Raw genomic sequence first — 17,351 nt, 5'->3', positions numbered from 1 at the left:
CATTGCGGCGGCAAGCGGCCCGGCATCAGCGCTTGTCTTTCCCCTTGAACGCGTCCGTGACAATCGCACGCTGCAGTCTTGTTTTTTTCACTCTCCCTGCCTTCGCTCTCTTTCTCTTTCTGTTGACGTTGCAGACTGACGCCAGTATAATACTCCTTCGGAAGTTGTGTTGTGTCGTGTCCGTGTGTTGAAGATTGTGGCTTAATATGGCACCACAAAAGTTTACATTGCAACAAAGGATTTATCTTGTCGAGTGTTACTTCGGAAAGAGGAATTGTGGAGAAGTGCGACGACGTTTTGCAACGAAAATCTAAAAAATAAAGTATACAAAGACAATCCGCACACCATCCGTGAGTTGAAAGAGAGTATTGTACGAAAAATCGGGAGAATTACAGTAGACGAACTTGCACGTGTAAATGTCAATTTCCTTCGGAGATGCCAGGAATGTGTTGCAGCAGAGGGACATCATTTTCAACACCTTCTGTAGTCAAGGTTAGTACACAATATGAAAACTGTAATTTTAATAGCCGAATCTAGCGACTGTCGCGGACCCGTTCACCGTGAAAGACAAGCGCTGAAGCCGGACCGCTTGCCACCGAGTCTCGTAACGAATGTCGGGGAATGCTCTGTATATAATTTGTGTGTGTTAGGTTCCAATACTCTCGCAATTCTATTTGCTGTGGTGTCGTAATTAATAATAGTTCAAAGTTAATTAGCCAATGCTCGCAGTGGAAATTCTTAACTGGGGGGATGCTTATATCATCAGCACAAACAGCCACTAAGCTACTAAAATTAGAACCCTCATAGTATCGACGAACTAAGATACAATATAAGGACAGAACTTGGAATAATTACGGAAGAAGTTTGCGCGTGAATCAAAATTTCATCAAACGATGCCAGGAATGTGTGAATGTAGGTAGACATTACTTTGAACAACTCTTATAACACAGGTTAGTGCTCGTTTTGCAATATTAATATAAATATCTGCATGCTATACATATGTCCATAAAAATAAGCGGGACGTTATTGGTCGAAAATGTCGGCATCTCCGTTAGCTCCGCCCTCCACACATCTCCCGATCTCTCGGCCTCGCAAGGAATTGGCCGCACTGTAGATCACCGTGAAGACAATGCAGTGGGTGGGGAGATAGTTATGCAATTTATCCTAGTTGAGGTGAATTTTTAACTCGGTGACAGCGTTCCCCCAATACTGTATTGTATATTTCTTTATGACTGTACACGTTCTTACATATATTACTGCCGACTTCCGTGTCGGAGTGGTTAGCATAGCGCGCTACGATGCCAGGGGCCCGGGTTCGAATCCCGGACTTGGCGTTCTTTATGAGTGTCCCGTCATCCTCATCACTGAGCTTCCCCGATGGCGTAGTGGCAACGTCGTCGCCTTGTAATCAAGGGGTCCTGGGTTAGATTCCCGGTGGAGGCACATTCCACAGTTGCTCGGATTCCACTTTAAGCAGTAGGTCCAGTCCCGTATAGCCTATCTGTGCATAAAGTGGACTTAAAGCAAACAAATCAATCAATCACTCATCGACATCTTCGCGATTAGCCAAAGGTGGTATAGATAAATAAATTCAAACGTTTGTTACTCACGTATAATTGAATCCAGATGCACAAGTTGCTCAGGATGGAAATAGATACTCAAAAAGTTTATGTTGCTGTACTTCGTAGCCACTATTTTCTATCGCAGACATATAGACAACAGATTAAGAAATCCACAGGAAGATTCACTTGAGTGATCTAGAAGGAATTCTAAACCTGTTTATTTTTTTCCGAATTGGGAATACGTAGAGGTTATTCGAATAACTCAACTAACTCTGTAGCCTTCTTAAACCCGAAAGTTTATGGCTGTAGCAGCACAAGCCTTCCATTGTCCGTACCCTAGTTCCCTGGGCGAAATCAATCCAATCTTTTCCATCCTTACCGATTTCCTTTAGGTCCTTCTCAACGTTATCCCTCCACCTTCATCTTGGCCTTCCTGCAAATCTCTCACCATCAGATTTCCCAACAAGAAACAAGAGGTTATTGGAATGAACAATAATTTTTGCTTGGATATTCCAACGTGCGAAACTGGCTGTTCAGTTTTATCTGCGTCTTGGCCGGAAGTACCATCCCGATATTCCAGAACGAGACGAAGGTGCATTGGCTCCGACTGGTAACTTCCGCCCAACCGGGTGACCAAAAACTTCCCCGATAACATCGGCGACCGAGAAGCGTGAAAAGAACTCACGGCGTGTGCGAATGGGAAGAGAAATTATAACGCTCCTCGGGTGGCCATCTTTGTGACGTCAGCAAATCGCCCGGTAATGGATGGGGGACGGGATCCGATCGTGGATGTGGTGACAGGGGCTTCCAGGAACAAATGGCTGATGAGGTGCTAGTGGAAAGGGGGGGGGGGGCATCTTAGCACATGCCGAAGCCTGTTCAATTGGTCATTGACATTGGAGTATCTTCGCCGAGCGCCCACGTTCGACAACCTCGGCTGCTGGAGTGTGTGAGGGGAAGGGCCGCTTTGATTTCGTTCTGTCCTTCTTTCACTGATGTTGACTGTATTCGACACTTCCTGTTTTCGGTCTAAAATCGTTTCTTTGAAATCGAAAACTGTTTTATAATGTTACTTTTTCAAGAACCTGTTTTCGGTTTAAAAAAACAAACTGTTTTGACAGATATGCTCTCCTGTATGGCGGAATGGTCAGCGTAACGCACTGCGAAACAAGAAGTCTTCATAGTTAGTTGATTTCTGTTTCGATTTTTGCCTAGGCCTTCTACAAAAGTGTCTTGACAAATCACATGGCAATGTCAGTAGTCGGTTTGTTCCAAATCCACTAGATGCAGAAAAAACGGCTTTGTTTGTTTTCTTAAACATAACCAAAAATGTGAGGGTTTCCTAAATTTAGTACTTTTGACCAAATTATTTGGCAACTCTATCAAATCTCCGACTGAATAGTATTTTGTCGTATGTCCATCAGCGCTGTCTGCAGGATTTGGAATACAATACACGATTTCCATAAACATTTTATTAATGCTGTTATTTCACACTACTTGACACTAGATACGTCTCTTCGGAATGAAACAATAAAGGGGGAACCCCCGAATGTTACCAAACCTCCACCCGTATGCATTCGAGGGCATACGCTTTGTCCCAGTGCCTCTGTGAATAAACTGGGACGTCTTTTGCTCGAATTACGGTTCCCCCGTTATTGTTTTGCTCTACCACTTTATTAAATTTCCCATTACAATATTTGAAAGTATACAAGAAAATAACATTACTACATACATGAAATGATTACATAAAATAGTGTATGGACACAGTATTACAGTACACAATTATTTCTTCGTGAGATGGAGATTCTGTATGAAAGTGTTTGCAGTTTATTGTAGTTTGGTATGGCTGTAAGTACCGGATTCTGTGGTACCAGAATCTAAGAAATTGAGGATTTGTATGGCTCGAGTGCTCTATTTAATATAATTGGTTTTTAAAGGTATGATTAGGCTCCTGGACCAGCCACCGAGAGAGGGTGAGTTGATGGTTGAAGACCATTTTTAGTTTGTATTGTTTCGTCGTTTGCTCCACCCCAGAGGCTAGGTGTTCCGCCCTCGGTGTCCCGTCCCGTTTCCTTTAGGAGGAAGTGGACAAGGTATAGAGCACTCGAGTTCCATCACTATAGTGGAGTATTGCAATTTGTAGTGAGAAAGAAAAAAAACAACAGAAGTTGTAGATAAAATAAAAGAGAAGATCGTCGCCATGTTGTGTATGTGTAGGCCGAAATGTGTGCACTTCAGCTAATTCATGGCGACGTGTATGATTACAATCAGATAACTAGTAAATGTAAAGTAAAATAACTTTTAATAAAATATTAATGAAAATAAGATACTATATTATTATGAGTATTAATAATGAATACAAGGGTTTATGAAGCTCCGGATTTCCGGTGCTATGTTCTTACTGGCGTACCAGTACGTGTATCTACAGAGGGGTTTTATTTGATAATTTTATGAATTTGGGTTGTGTTGTTTTGAGGCTGTCTCCCTCAGAAGGTAATCCTTGTTTATTTCTCCTTGCATTCGCATGAGACGAAATCTTCTTCTTTCGGCTGCTTCACTTCTGTCTGTAGATGTCACGAAGAATTTCCTTCTGGGGGCATTTACTGGTGCGTCCTCCTTATCGCTCTTCTCCCCGGGAACTAGTGTGGGTGCTCTCTACGCGTCGAGAGAGCATTTTGGGATCTCGTAACCCTTCTATCTTGAGGCTGGCTGGGAGTAATGAGAGGTGTAGTAGGTCGAGCCTGCAGCTGTGAGTTGAACCGTTTCATTTCCTCCAAGGAAACTGCGTTTGTCAAGCATTTCAATTTGTCTATTTGTTGCTGACAGAGAAGGATTTTGATATTCGTCGTTGGTAGTTCCTTCCTCAGATTCTTGATGTAGTCTCCATCTGCCGGGCAGAAGAAGACCTTATGTTCTGGAGTATCCTCTGTCTCTTCGGAATGTGACGCATTAACATGTAAGGATCACAAAAACATCGTCAACTCACCTTTGGCGAAAAGTGGAGATACGACAAAATAGCATTCCGCCGGCGAAATGCGCATGATTGTTCACAGCATCAAATGCTTTTTAGAAATTATTTTTCACCTATTTAAATACATATCGGGTTATCAGAAATGTTTTTTTTTTTCTGTGTGTGCTCAGATAGATTAGCCGTAACCGACCGTACAGTTTAAAGTGTGACCCGAACACTTTGAATGTAGCTTCACTGGGGATCGCACCCGCGACCTCCTGATTACAAGGCGAGGACGTTACCACTACGCTATCGAGGAGTCACCACCGCAATTGTTATGGGGAAACTGTATCTGTCGGCAAATATATCTCCACACTCGGAGAACTAAATGCATCATTTCGATTGATGCACCAGAATGCATCTTTTTTGATGATGCACTTAAACGTTTCGTCTGAGCTACTTAAAATCTGCAGCTCAGACCTAACGTTTAAGTGCATAACCCAAAAAGATGCAGAAAGGTGCATCAAGGAACATCAAGTGATGCATTGAAGTGCATCTCGACTGAATGAAATCCTCACTTGAATCAAATGATGCACTTTGGTGTTTCTTTCACGACATACAAAAATGCACCCAAATGCATCAAATGTGAATCTGGTTCTTTGAAGAAGCCATAAAACACACTTCAGTGCATCAACAATCGAAATAATGCATTTAGTTCTCTGAGTGCAGAGCGAAGTCGCTCCACTGAACTTTCTCCTCTCGAATCATCCACAAAAGATACAGGACGGACGGGGAATCGAACCCTGGCCTCTTGCCTCACCATCCCAGAACGCCGCCTTACGAAGGCGAGCGAAAGGAGCTAGCGAAACGGCAGGAAGGCGTCTCTTGAACGCATGCGGTGCATGCTGCGCATGCGTCAATTCTTGGAAAAAGGACAGCTTGCTCTGCGACGACATTCATGAGCGTTTCTACATTCTAATATCTTCATATAGGAAAAGTATTTATTTTACACGAGAGCGCTCAACTAAGCTTATATTACATTTCTTGGATCTGAAGTGAAAGAAAGTAATAATTCTTTTCTCTCAATTGACGCATGCGTCACTTCAGATCCAAGAAATGTAATATAAGCTTAGTTGAGCGCTCTCGTGTAAAATTAATACTTCTCCTATACGAAGATATTAGAATGTAGAAACGCTCATGAATGTCGTCCCACAATTGACGCATGCGCAGCATGCACCGCATGCGTTCACGAGACGCCTCTGCAGGAGACACTTGTAATCCGAGACCTTCCTGCACAGTTATGCATTATGTATGGTCAGAGGAACATTGACCAGTCAGATAGGGGGGTGGGGGAGACCAGCGAGGGTTATACGTGAGAAGTAGGGACGAACGTGACTTCACGGGAGGAAAGGGAATCTGACACAGTCGAATACCGTGAGCGCAATTGCTACAAGGGGGAGAGGGGAAAGATGGTGATGAACACTGATGGTTAGGCAGCGGAAGTTGATGACCTAAAAAATGTAGGTATATGACCTATAGAATGTGCTAAACAAAATGCAATCTTACTTTTTAAAAAAAGGCACCAAATGATACCACAAGCACATTCAATTAAAATATGCAACGAGGATTTCCAATGGAAACAACCGAATAATTTTAAAACAATTTAATGAAAAAGTCGTATACACTGAATGAATTGGTGTAAAATGCATTGGTTTCCCGCATTTTTGCCTGGTTATGTAGTGTGGTATGTTTCTGTGGCACTGCAAAGAAAAAGAAATTATCTCGATACGCGTAAGACAATTTTTGTTTAGAAATTTAACAAATTGTATAGAAAATAGGGAAACCAAAATCAGGAACGCATCCCCCCCCCCATTCCCCACCCAGGAAAAGTACGTCGGAAAGGTAATTTTTACTCAAGAATATTACCAAAATGAAAGAAGTGACAAAATATGACGAAACAATACACCGAATATTGCGAAAAATGCCGAAAATCGGCGAAAATTACATAAAATAAACTTTTTTTGTTTCTACACGAAGTGTAATATTGTGTATATTTAATGGGCATCGTGTCCGAGATGTCAGAAAAAAGATGACGTTTCATCAACTTCCGCTCCCTAGTGATGGTAATCGGTAGTACCGTACGTATAATTCCCCTCCCACAAGACAAAAAAAAATTCCCTTGCAGAAAAAATCTCGTGCTTTTCTACCCTTAATATTGTGTTCTTTATTTCTATTTTTTAAACTTCTACGTCGCTTTGCTATCTATTGGATTAATCACCCTGAATGAACCGATGAAATTTATGATAGGAAGACACAGTGATACATACGTCTGACCAGCGTTTGAACCCGGGATCCATGGCTTCATACCGCATGACATGAACACTTCACCCGATGGCGCAGTGGTAGCGTCGTCGCCTTGTAATCAATCAAGAGGTTCCGGGTTCGGTACCCGATGGAGGCACATAGTTCTTCGGATCCCACTTTAAACTGTAGGTACAGTCTCGATTAGCCTTACTATGCATAAAGTGTACTTAAAACACCAAATCAATCAATTAACGGTTGACCAATCTTTCCCATTCTTTTTTTTTTTTTTCCACTTCTTAATTTCTGTTACTTCATTCATCCTTCTGCATCTCTTCCCCCCCCCACTTCTTATATTTCACTAGTATTGTTTCATTCCTGTTTTTCTTCCTTTCTTTCCCTTTACTGATTGTATTTCATCCTTCTTTTGCAATCTTAGCTGCTTTGGCTTAATTTACATATCTCGATCCCCTCACTCCCAACTATTTTTATTTCATTCTTATTTCTCAGTCTCTCGTTTTCTTATTGCTTTTGTTTCATTCTTGTTTCTCAGTCTCTTCTTTTCTCATGGCTTTCTTTCATTCTTCTTTTTCAGTTTTACTCTCTACCTCCCTCCTTCCCCCGTCTCTCACACACACACACACATACTTTCCCACTGCTATTTTTTCATTCTTATTTCTCAGTCTATTTTTCTTATTCATTATGTTTCATTATTATTTCCTACTCTCTCTTTATCGTATTGCCTTTATTTCATTGTTATTTCTCAGTCTCTGTTTTCTTGTCCCCTTTGTTTCATTCTTATTTCCCAATCTCTTTTTATTTCATTCTTATTTCTGTCTCTCTTTTTTCATTCCCTTGGTTTCTTTCTTATTTCTCAGTCTCTGTTGTTCTCATCGCTTTTATTTCATTCTTGGTACTCAGTCTCCCTTTATTCTTGTTTCTCGACCTTGTTTTCCACCGCCTTTTATATTTTACGTTGCTATAACCCAGTTAATGAACGTTCCAGCCCCTTTTTTCTAGGGTTTCAAGTCGTTCCACCATTCCTAGTTGGACCCATACGACTTTCGGCCATAAACCTAGCAAGCAACTTCGCTTGAAGTCCCTTCCCTTTATCCATCCAGTTGTCATACTTTTGCAAATTTGTTTACAGCCATGTTCACTGAGTGACGATTTACGATTCTTACCGCTTGGCGGCGCCCCGAACCCACCTGGGTCGCACTTCTCGCCGGTTTTTCCGCTCTAACAATGGTTTTCCGTTAAGCTCGATTGTTGAGGACAATGGCGAACGAAACAAATTAATTAGCCTCGACAAACACACCACACTTTCGCGCCAACCGCTCGTCCACGGCGGCAGCACCGTCGCTCAGGAATGCGACGAGTCTGTTTTGTTTTTTTTTCGTTTTGCTTTTCCTTGCCCTTTTTTAATAAGCAATCGATTTATCGTGGCGCAGAAACCAATAAATGGTACCCGCAGGTACGCACCTTGGTCTGCGTGTGTGTGTGTGTGTGCGTGTGTGCTGGTCTTCATTAAGAAACATGGCGGTCATTACCGCTGACCCGGGGCGGTTTTATTAATTGCCTGATTAAGAAGGAGGGAGGGAGAGCTCTGTCCTCTTGAGTGTGGGACGAGAGGGGAGGATGAGCAAGGGGCAGGTGAGTTTGTGGGTCGGCAGTTTTGAGAAACAATTGGTCCCCATGCTCTTACGGGCTAAGGGTGTGTGCATTCTTTAAAATCTGGAACTTGGCCTTTTCAGCTCTTGGGAGTATACTGTTTCGCTACAGGTAGAATGTCTGTTAGATTCTTAAACAATTTATTTACCTAAATTCGGCGGTACTGGGCTGTTTAAGCAAACTGTCTTGTTTCTTTCTCACCTAGTGGGTCGCTGTGTTCCTGAACCTGCCTAATGTTAGGGCGAGAAATCCATAAAAGTTAGGGGTGGGTTGGTTCCCAGCATCAATGATGTTATCTCAGAAAATTTCCGGGACAGATTTATTGTAGTAACAAAGATACGCAGTGGCCGCGATTGGTTTCCAAAACTAGGGGGGGGAGCAGCTGTCAAAACTGGGGGGGGGCAAGAACAGTTTACTTTCCCTTGATACAAAAGGTTTAGCACAGTGCTGGAGCAAAAGTGGCAAAAAGTGGGGGGGGCACCTGCCCCCCTCGACCCCCTAATTACAAAGTTGATGTCAACTCTATGCCCATATTGACAAATCGCCACTGCACCTACAAAGTAAATTGGAATGTGCCTCTACCCGACCCCTTGATTACAATGTGGCAGCTCTAGTTACTGCGTTAATAGCAATTACTTTTGATCTCAAATACCTAGGTATATACCACTGACGATTATGTAAATCTCTGGTTTTTTTTATTTGTGTGTGTGTAACACCTTCCCCCCACACCAAATTTTAATGGTTTCGATCCTCACCCGGAGTTCATGTAAATATAGGATGACCACATTTACGTAAACGGAAAACAGGGCTTCATACAGAGAGGCAGTGGTTTTCCACGTTTTTATCGGTTTCCTTTCTCCGTCCGCAATCCACACAAACCCCCAAAACATAGCTGTTGCTAATTTGGCAATTGCAGGAGTCCTGCTTGTCAAAATCATGTCTTAAAATTCACAATATACGAAAGCAAAAATTTCATTTTCTAATTACCACATGTCGACGGTTTCTACTCGGCTGTCCATTATCGGAAACTCTCTTTGAGGTGCCTCGAATACACTCAAGCCAAACATTATGGTCCTACATTCGTTTTCAAATGTGTGTCTTTAGTAGTGACGCGCTCTTGGCGGGGGGTTATAGGATATAACATTCTTAAATTCTGTCCCATTAATTTTGAACCTTTCTTTCGTGGTTTCCAGTGGCTTAGGGGAGTTTAAGGTCGTCAAAGTCTGTCTCGGAGAGTATACTTGCTTTCTTGCTTGGATTATTTGGTTCACTCTCTTCTCTAGATCTTCACCTTGACTCACAGAGGGTTGTTTAGAATCTGGTAACTATTCAGTGAGTATACCCGTGTATATGTGAAAGTAGAGCTGTGCGTGTTATGCTTTCTCGGGCAGTTCTTAGTCACCGCAAATGTACTAACGACAACCAACTCTACTTCCCTTACACGCAGGCCTAACAGTTCTTGCTCTTAGATTGTTATGTTCGCTGTCCCCTTCGACTCCTTCGTCACAGTTTCTTAACAGCATTTCTATCTTTTCAGAACTTACAGAACCTGGACACGCGGTGATATCCGTGAACGCATCGGATTCGGACGTCGGAGAGAACGCAGAAATCCGCTACGGTCTTCTGAACTCGGTAGAAGGATTCTACGTTGACGAGATCACCGGGGTGGTTTACACCAACGCCAGCATCCCTTACAACGCCCGCCAGCCGGGGATACAGCTGATCGTAACCGCCAGGGACCGAGGCCACCCGTCTCTCCTTGGGACAGCAGCCGTGAGGATTCAAGTGACGGACGTCAACAACAACTCGCCAAGATTCAGTCAGGAGGAGTACAGGTTGGTGTCCTTCAGTCATGTCAGTTGTTGGTTTATATAGCTGCCGGGATTTCCCCGTTTATTGTATTTGTATTCAAATTATTTCATGTAATGTAATAATGCTTGTCTTCAGCTTGTAGAATGTTGGAGTTTCTCTCTCTCCTCTTCACTACGCTTGCCACATTGATTAATGTTAGCTTTCCCTACACTACACTTTCAGCGATCATGGTAACCTGCCTGCCTCTCTCTGTAAGAGGGTTGAAATTTATCTTCTATGTTTTCTCAAATTCTGTTGAGCTTCCTTCTAGAGGATGTCTTTCTGCTGTAAGTTTCTCTTCACTATCTTTGCTCAGTTATTTAATATTTCCTTTCTGTTATAGAAGTTAAAGTGTGTCTATATTACTGTCCCTGCTAATATCATCCATCTCTTCTTATGAGATGAATTTTCTTCAGAGCCTAGACTATATTTCCTGGAAAGTGTTTTTCGTCCTGCAGTAAAAATTGAAGTAACATTTTACTCGTTAGGGTTTCTAACAGTCAATTAATGTTTCTTTCGTCCTTCAGAAAAAAACTTAAGTTGATTTCTTCCTACTGATCAAAGTTTGTCTTTCTTCTGCAGAATTCTAGTAATTCGGTTGTGTTGAATACGTGTTTTCTTTCCTTCAAGAATGAAGTTCAACCTATGTTCCTTCTACTGAGGAGCTGGGGAAGATATTTGTCCTATGACAGTTCGTTGTCCTCCTATTAGAAGGGGGTTGCAACAGCTTTTATGTAAATGCTTGCTTAATTGTACTGATTGTGTGAAAATTCTGTATGATAGTGCCTTGTAGAGTTTCCTTTGACTGCTTATTAATATTTGCCACCTTCTCTTTCAGAGTTCACGTAAGAGAAGATGCTCCAAGAGGAACCACCGTGGTACGAGTTGCTGCCACTGATGTCGACGAATCCAGGGACAACAGAAACATTGACTTCTCCATTGTCCATGGCAACGAGGAATCCGTCTTTCACATCATCAGGTGGGGCATTATTCTTTTGTGCTTTTCTCTTCAAATTGTCTTCTAGGTATCGGAGTTAATGTTTCTTTTGAAGTTTTAATCAATCTAGCGTGAAAGTCCGACTCCTCAACTTCCAATTCCCTCAGTGTCAGTCATTGCGACTCAGCCCTAAGCATTGCAGCTCAGTGTTGCTTGCTAATCAAGTTATTTTCCCACTTGGTCTGGTACCTTTCCAATAGTGGAGGTAATGTGGTAGTTTTTGGTGGGATATCTCGCGTTACTAAGAACTTGCCTGACACGGGTTCCAATGGCTTCACCAGAGTAATACTACTAATTGAGGAAGACAAAATACGGATACATGACTTGGGAAATTAAGCAGTGCTAGAATTAAGTATCATGCAGTGTAATGTGTTCATCGTTGAGTTATAAATTAAATCTAAGTACTCCATGCACTAGAATACAAATCTGATTTAGTAGAAGTCACTGCTTTGCCACTGGGACACTACTACCACATTGTAGTGCCTGAGGACGGAGGGGGATTTTGCAAAGAATTTGTACAAATGTATTCCCGTAAGTTCTTAATAAATGTCTTCTTGATTATGTGTACTACCATCAGTATAAAGTCACTAAGAGTATAAAGTCAGAAGTCGTACATCCCCTGGAAAAGCCCACTAATTCGTATAGTTACTCAGTTCACATTCTGACTTATGTGTACTTATCTCACACACACATCTTAGGAATTAAGAAATGCATGTGGGTGGTTTATACATAGCTAAAGTTTTAAGACGATTTCACTCGTGTTTCAACATGTCTTTCTTTTCGTTTCAGTCCAAGTGGAGAGCTCATACTTGTGAAGTCTGTCGATCGGGAGAAGGTGGACCTGTACACTTTAAAAGTTCTGGCAAGAGATAGAGGATCGCCGGCCCACAATGCAACGGCAACCGTGCTCGTACAGATTGACGACGTCAACGACAATGCTCCCCAGTTCAGCCAACCTCACTACGAAGCCAGGGTCAGCGAGGGAGCCAAAGTTGGATACACCGTTCTCAGGGTTGCGGCCACCGACAAGGATGAAGACCGCAATGCTGAGGTTGTGTTCGATATCACGTCAGGGAACGACAACGAGTTCTTCGATATGGATCCCATGTCCGGTGTTGTTGTCCTGAAGAAGTCGCTCGACTACGATAGGATACCTACGTACAGGTTCATAGTGCGTGCCACGGACAATGCGTCCGAGAATCCTCTGTCGTCAATAGCAACGGTCCATGTTCGTGTGGAGGACGAGAACGACAATGCACCGAGATTCCCGGTGCCTCTGTACCTGGAGTTTGTTGGCGAGAACGAGCCTGTTGGAACTACAGTATTCACGGCCAGAGCGAACGATTTGGACAAAGGAATTTACGGGAATCTGAACTACACGATCACCGATGGCGACGGCAAGGGGAAGTTCAGGGTCGACTCTACTTCGGGAGTGGTCACCACCAATGTGATCTTTGACTACGAGGTGAAGAACAGGTACACTTTCGTGCTTAAGGCCAACGACATCGGCGGACAGTACAGTACCGTGCAGGTCCAGGTGGATATCGAAAGTAAGGACGAGTACCATCCTGAGTTTACGGAGAGGACGTACCACTTTATCACCACATTCGGTGTCCAGCCTGGCTACATCGTTGGTCACGTGCGAGCTGTCGACAAGGATAAAGGCCCTGACGGAAGGGTCATCTACCAGCTGACGAACCAGAACCCATACTTCAAAATCAACCGAACCACCGGGGCCATCATCGTGAAGAAGAAGTTCGACGATGGATTCTCGAGGAATGTCAACCGGAAATCGGAAGCGAGGGACGTCAGCCTTGTTGTGACTGCCAGTTCCGGAAGGCAAGGGTCGCTCACCAATGTCACCGTCGTGGAGATCGCAATGGACGGGCTGGAGCGAGGAACGAATCTGGCTACTGCGGACTCGACTCCTTCAGGCGGTCTAGCGGATTGGGCGCTTGGGCTTCTGATCGCTCTGATTCTAATCGTCCTCGGTTTTGGTGCTACGTTCCTCTTTCTCCATCTTCGCAACAAGAGACAAGGTAAGCCATCCATTGCCGAACCTTTCGATGCTTCTTCGTTCGATACCATCGACATCCGCGCTCCACCGTCCAACTCGGCCGCTGCCATGGCTCAGTTCCCGCCCAAGTACGACGAGATACCACCGTACGACCACACGGACAGGCGACACCGGCACGGGAACACCACCTCTGAGATGTCCGAACAGAGTCAGTCTGCGTCCAGCGGTCGTGGTTCTGCCGAAGATGGAGAGGATGTCGAGGACGAGGAGATCAGGATGATCAACGAAGGACCGCTGATGCAGCAACAGAAGCTCAGGGAGAGGCTGGGGATGCCCGACTCGGGCATCCAAGGCGACGAAGACAACATCTCCGACGTGTCGGTCCACAACACCCAGGAGTACCTGGCGCGGCTGGGCATCGACACCACTCGGTCCGAGTCCAACAAGGGTTCGCACCAGGACCTCGGCCATAGCATGGATAGCATGCACATGTTCGACGACGAAGGTGGAGGGGAGACGGACGGGATGGACATTTCGAACTTGATCTACGCCAAGCTGAATGACGTAGGGAGCGAGGAGGGCGACCCGATCATCGACGGAACGAGGGCGTTCGGTTTCGGCGACGAGGGGCAGCCCTCCATGACCGGTTCCCTCAGCTCCATAGTCCACAGCGAGGAGGAGCTGACGGGCAGCTACAACTGGGACTACCTCCTGGACTGGGGTCCGCAGTACCAGCCTCTGGCGCACGTGTTTTCGGAGATCGCAAGGCTGAAGGACGATACGGCCCCGAACGCGTTCAACAAGAACGTCCCAAAGAAAACGCTTAACCCGCAGGTGAAGACCGTCCCCCCGCCGCTGCTCACGAGTGTGGCCCCCCGTTCCATAGCCCCCGTGGCCCTCACCACGATACGCACTAGTCACCAAATGCCGACGATGCCGTCGCTCCCGAGGTCACCGATCAGCCACGAGGGGAGCTTCACGTCGCCGGCAATGTCCCCAAGTTTCTCACCGTCCTTGTCGCCGCTGGCGACGAGGTCGCCGTCCATATCGCCGCTGGTGACACCTGGTGGCGTCGTGGGAACTAGTAGTGTGTCAGTGTTGCCACAGGGATCTTCGGCGTCCTCTACGAACTCAGCATCCCACCATTCGAGGTCGCAGCGAGCTTCGGGACTCATGCCCGGGACATCTTCCGGTTCTGAAACGGAACTCCGGATATAGGGATAACAGTGGACAACGTGTGCTTGACAGTGTTGCAAACCTGTTGACGATCCCCCCCAACAAAGTGTATTTATTCAGTGCAATCAAGTAATTCGGAACGAATTTCGAGTGTTGTGATATGTTGTGGAGATACTAGATACACATCAAGGTACGAACTCGTGTGTCGTTACAGTGCCTTTTTGTCTGCAACCAGAACCGTCCTTTGAGAAATACGAAATGCCAAATTATACAAGTGAAGATGTGATTGAAGAAATGTGTAAGTGTGTTGTAATGAATGTGTGTAAATACAAGAGACTTTTTTTTATCAACCAAATAATGTACATATGTAATAAAGAGAATCAAAATAAGAATTTCCTTTGATAGCTTCGGGATTTTGCTGAAGTTTGTTGGCAATAAACTCACAAAACGCATTAAATAAGGGTTGCCAGTGTACAGACTTTTTGTAAGGAAAATATAACAGCCATGCTTTGTGTGTAAGTTTTGAGAGAAGATGTGCTATATACATTCCTACATGACTGGTTTATTGTCGATACTGAAAATAAAAGTAATCAGACATTGCTCAATACTTTATTTACACTGTGTGCCGATTTCGTATGACAATATTCATCACAAATTAAGTAAGAAAAGAATCTCAGATTGCCATTAATTTGTATGATCATAAAAATGTTTTTTTCTTCTGTAAAAATAATCGATCAATAAGTGTTTGTTGTATGTATATTGTATATACACAACGTTGTATAAGCCAATTGCCATATGCCATACAATACACTTCCATGAATACAAGAATTTGTGATATTCTGTGTCGACAATCGGATATGACTTCACTGATACCTTTAATAGTAATATTGGTCATATGTTTCATGCATTTTTTTGTTACAAAGGTTTTAAGTATTTTTGAAGCTCTGTTATATATTTGTATACAATTTACATTCCACAGTTATACAAACTGCCATTCAAGTTAAAATGTTTTACATGGTTATCACCACAGTTAATTTTCCACCAATGGAAAACTTTTTCATGGTTATGAAGGAATTATTATGCATACAACTTGTATGTGATCAATTTAAATAGTGGTGCAAGAAATATTACTGAAGATAAGACTGTCCTTCAATATTTTGGTTACTTTATGTTTTGAACCAAACTGTCCTTCAGAGGAGTGAATTATGAAGTAATGAAAAGGCCTTTTCTAAGTATTTCTAGAATGACTTGTTAGTAATCTATTGTTGCAATTTTGGAACAGAAAGCTTTCTGTAAAGACATTTTGGAAGATACATTTGTTATTAATACCATGACGAACTTTTTGAAAAGAAAATGCACCTCAGCCTTTTTTATAGCAGTATATGTAAGCATTAAAATGATATCAATTTTTGAAATTTTAAAAGAGTATACGATTCTTGATGTTTTTAAAATGTATTTGTAAATTTTTATATTAAAGACTGTACTTTTTGACTATGTATTTGAACAAACTACTTCAACTAGTGAGTTGATGATATGAGAGTTCTTGGAACTACTTTTGATACAAATTGTATACGTATTTTTTTAGAAATTTCTTGGTAATATAAATTGCAAACTTATAATTATAGAATTTTTGTTGAGAATTTTGTGTCTGTCTAACTGTAACAATGTGTTGTGTTTACTTTCATGGTGATGTATATTGTTGGCAAGGCGCATTGTGGATGAAATCATTCCCCATTCACATACCATGGTGCATCACTTCCTCTTTGTTAAATCATTGTTGTGTACAAATTGTGTTTGAAAGAAATGATGGAATTATTTTTTTTTGTAAATAGATTCATTTTCATATGTGTATTTTCTATGCCCATACTGTTTTGTAAAAAGATTTTTTTGTAATGAAATTTTTTCTACAAAATTGTAGAAGTAGAAAAAATAAAAGTTATTTTATACACAGAATAATTAACGAAGTTGTTACTTCATGTGATGAACATTGTGGTACTTAATGTGTTAAATGTGACTGCTACCCTCATAAGCGTGACTAACAGAAAAAAAGGGGGGATGATTTTTCATTTACAGGTTATGGAATATCTCAGTAAACATATGCAAAATAATGTATGCATAAAAATATATCATCTTGCATCCCCCACGTCTCAAAAATTAAAATCTTGATAACGCATGTACTCTCTCATCCACATTTAATCCATATTTTTTAAAATGTTTCTATCTGTTTGAAGAATAGATCCCAGTTAGATTAAATGGGACGTGGAGGGGATAGCCCCCCTTCCTGCTACACCATTATCAAATAAGAAAATCGTCAACATGAGAATACCATCCAGACATTTCGATCTGTGGAGTGTAAGTTTGTGTTCAGAGGTGGCAAGGGTAAATTTAGAGCCAAAATGACCGAAATTTAGACCCTGTTAAAAATTTTATGAGGGTATTCAGGAAATTTTGGGGAGGTGTTGGAGTGTATGTGGATAAATCTACCATAAGTTGCGATGATCCTCTGGACTAAAAAGGTGATCACCACCGTTGAGTCTTATGATGCAGCATTCACTCTGTGTCGTAAGTAGGCATAACTTGGTGGGTGCAAAGGAGTGCACTCCCCCAATTCTCAGGGTTATTAGTAGGGAGACAAATATATGGTAAATAAAACTGAGGAGAACGGTATATACCAGCGGTGGAGAAAAAAAATTGGCACACACATTTTCTTCATGAGAGGAAACAACATACAAAAGAGTTATAAATTGATAAACTTCATTTTTATTACTGTACACATACACAAGTACTTAGCTGTCCAATCAAAAGAAAACATCAACACAAAATCAC

The 17,351-nt window shown here is 42.6% G+C and overlaps 1 protein-coding gene across 1 annotated transcript in view; it reads left to right on the top strand.

Moving 5' to 3' along the window:
* The window catches only part of ds (dachsous cadherin-related 1), a 471,629-nt gene extending 455,221 nt beyond the window's left edge, over window positions 1-16,408 (top strand). Inside the window, exons 17-19 of the mRNA XM_083125066.1 lie at window positions 10,022-10,319; window positions 11,174-11,314; window positions 12,122-16,408. Coding sequence (XP_082981192.1) covers window positions 10,022-10,319; window positions 11,174-11,314; window positions 12,122-14,567 — 2,885 coding nt within the window. The 3' untranslated portion in view covers window positions 14,568-16,408. The remainder of the gene's footprint in view (window positions 1-10,021; window positions 10,320-11,173; window positions 11,315-12,121) is intronic.
* Window positions 16,409-17,351: the final 943 nt, after the last annotated feature.

This window comes from Lepisma saccharinum, chromosome 7 (assembly GCF_977018435.1).
Source record: "Lepisma saccharinum chromosome 7, izLepSacc3.1, whole genome shotgun sequence".
In the NCBI taxonomy this organism is placed as follows: domain Eukaryota; kingdom Metazoa; phylum Arthropoda; class Insecta; order Zygentoma; family Lepismatidae; genus Lepisma; species Lepisma saccharinum.
This window is presented reverse-complemented; position numbering and strand designations above follow the sequence as displayed.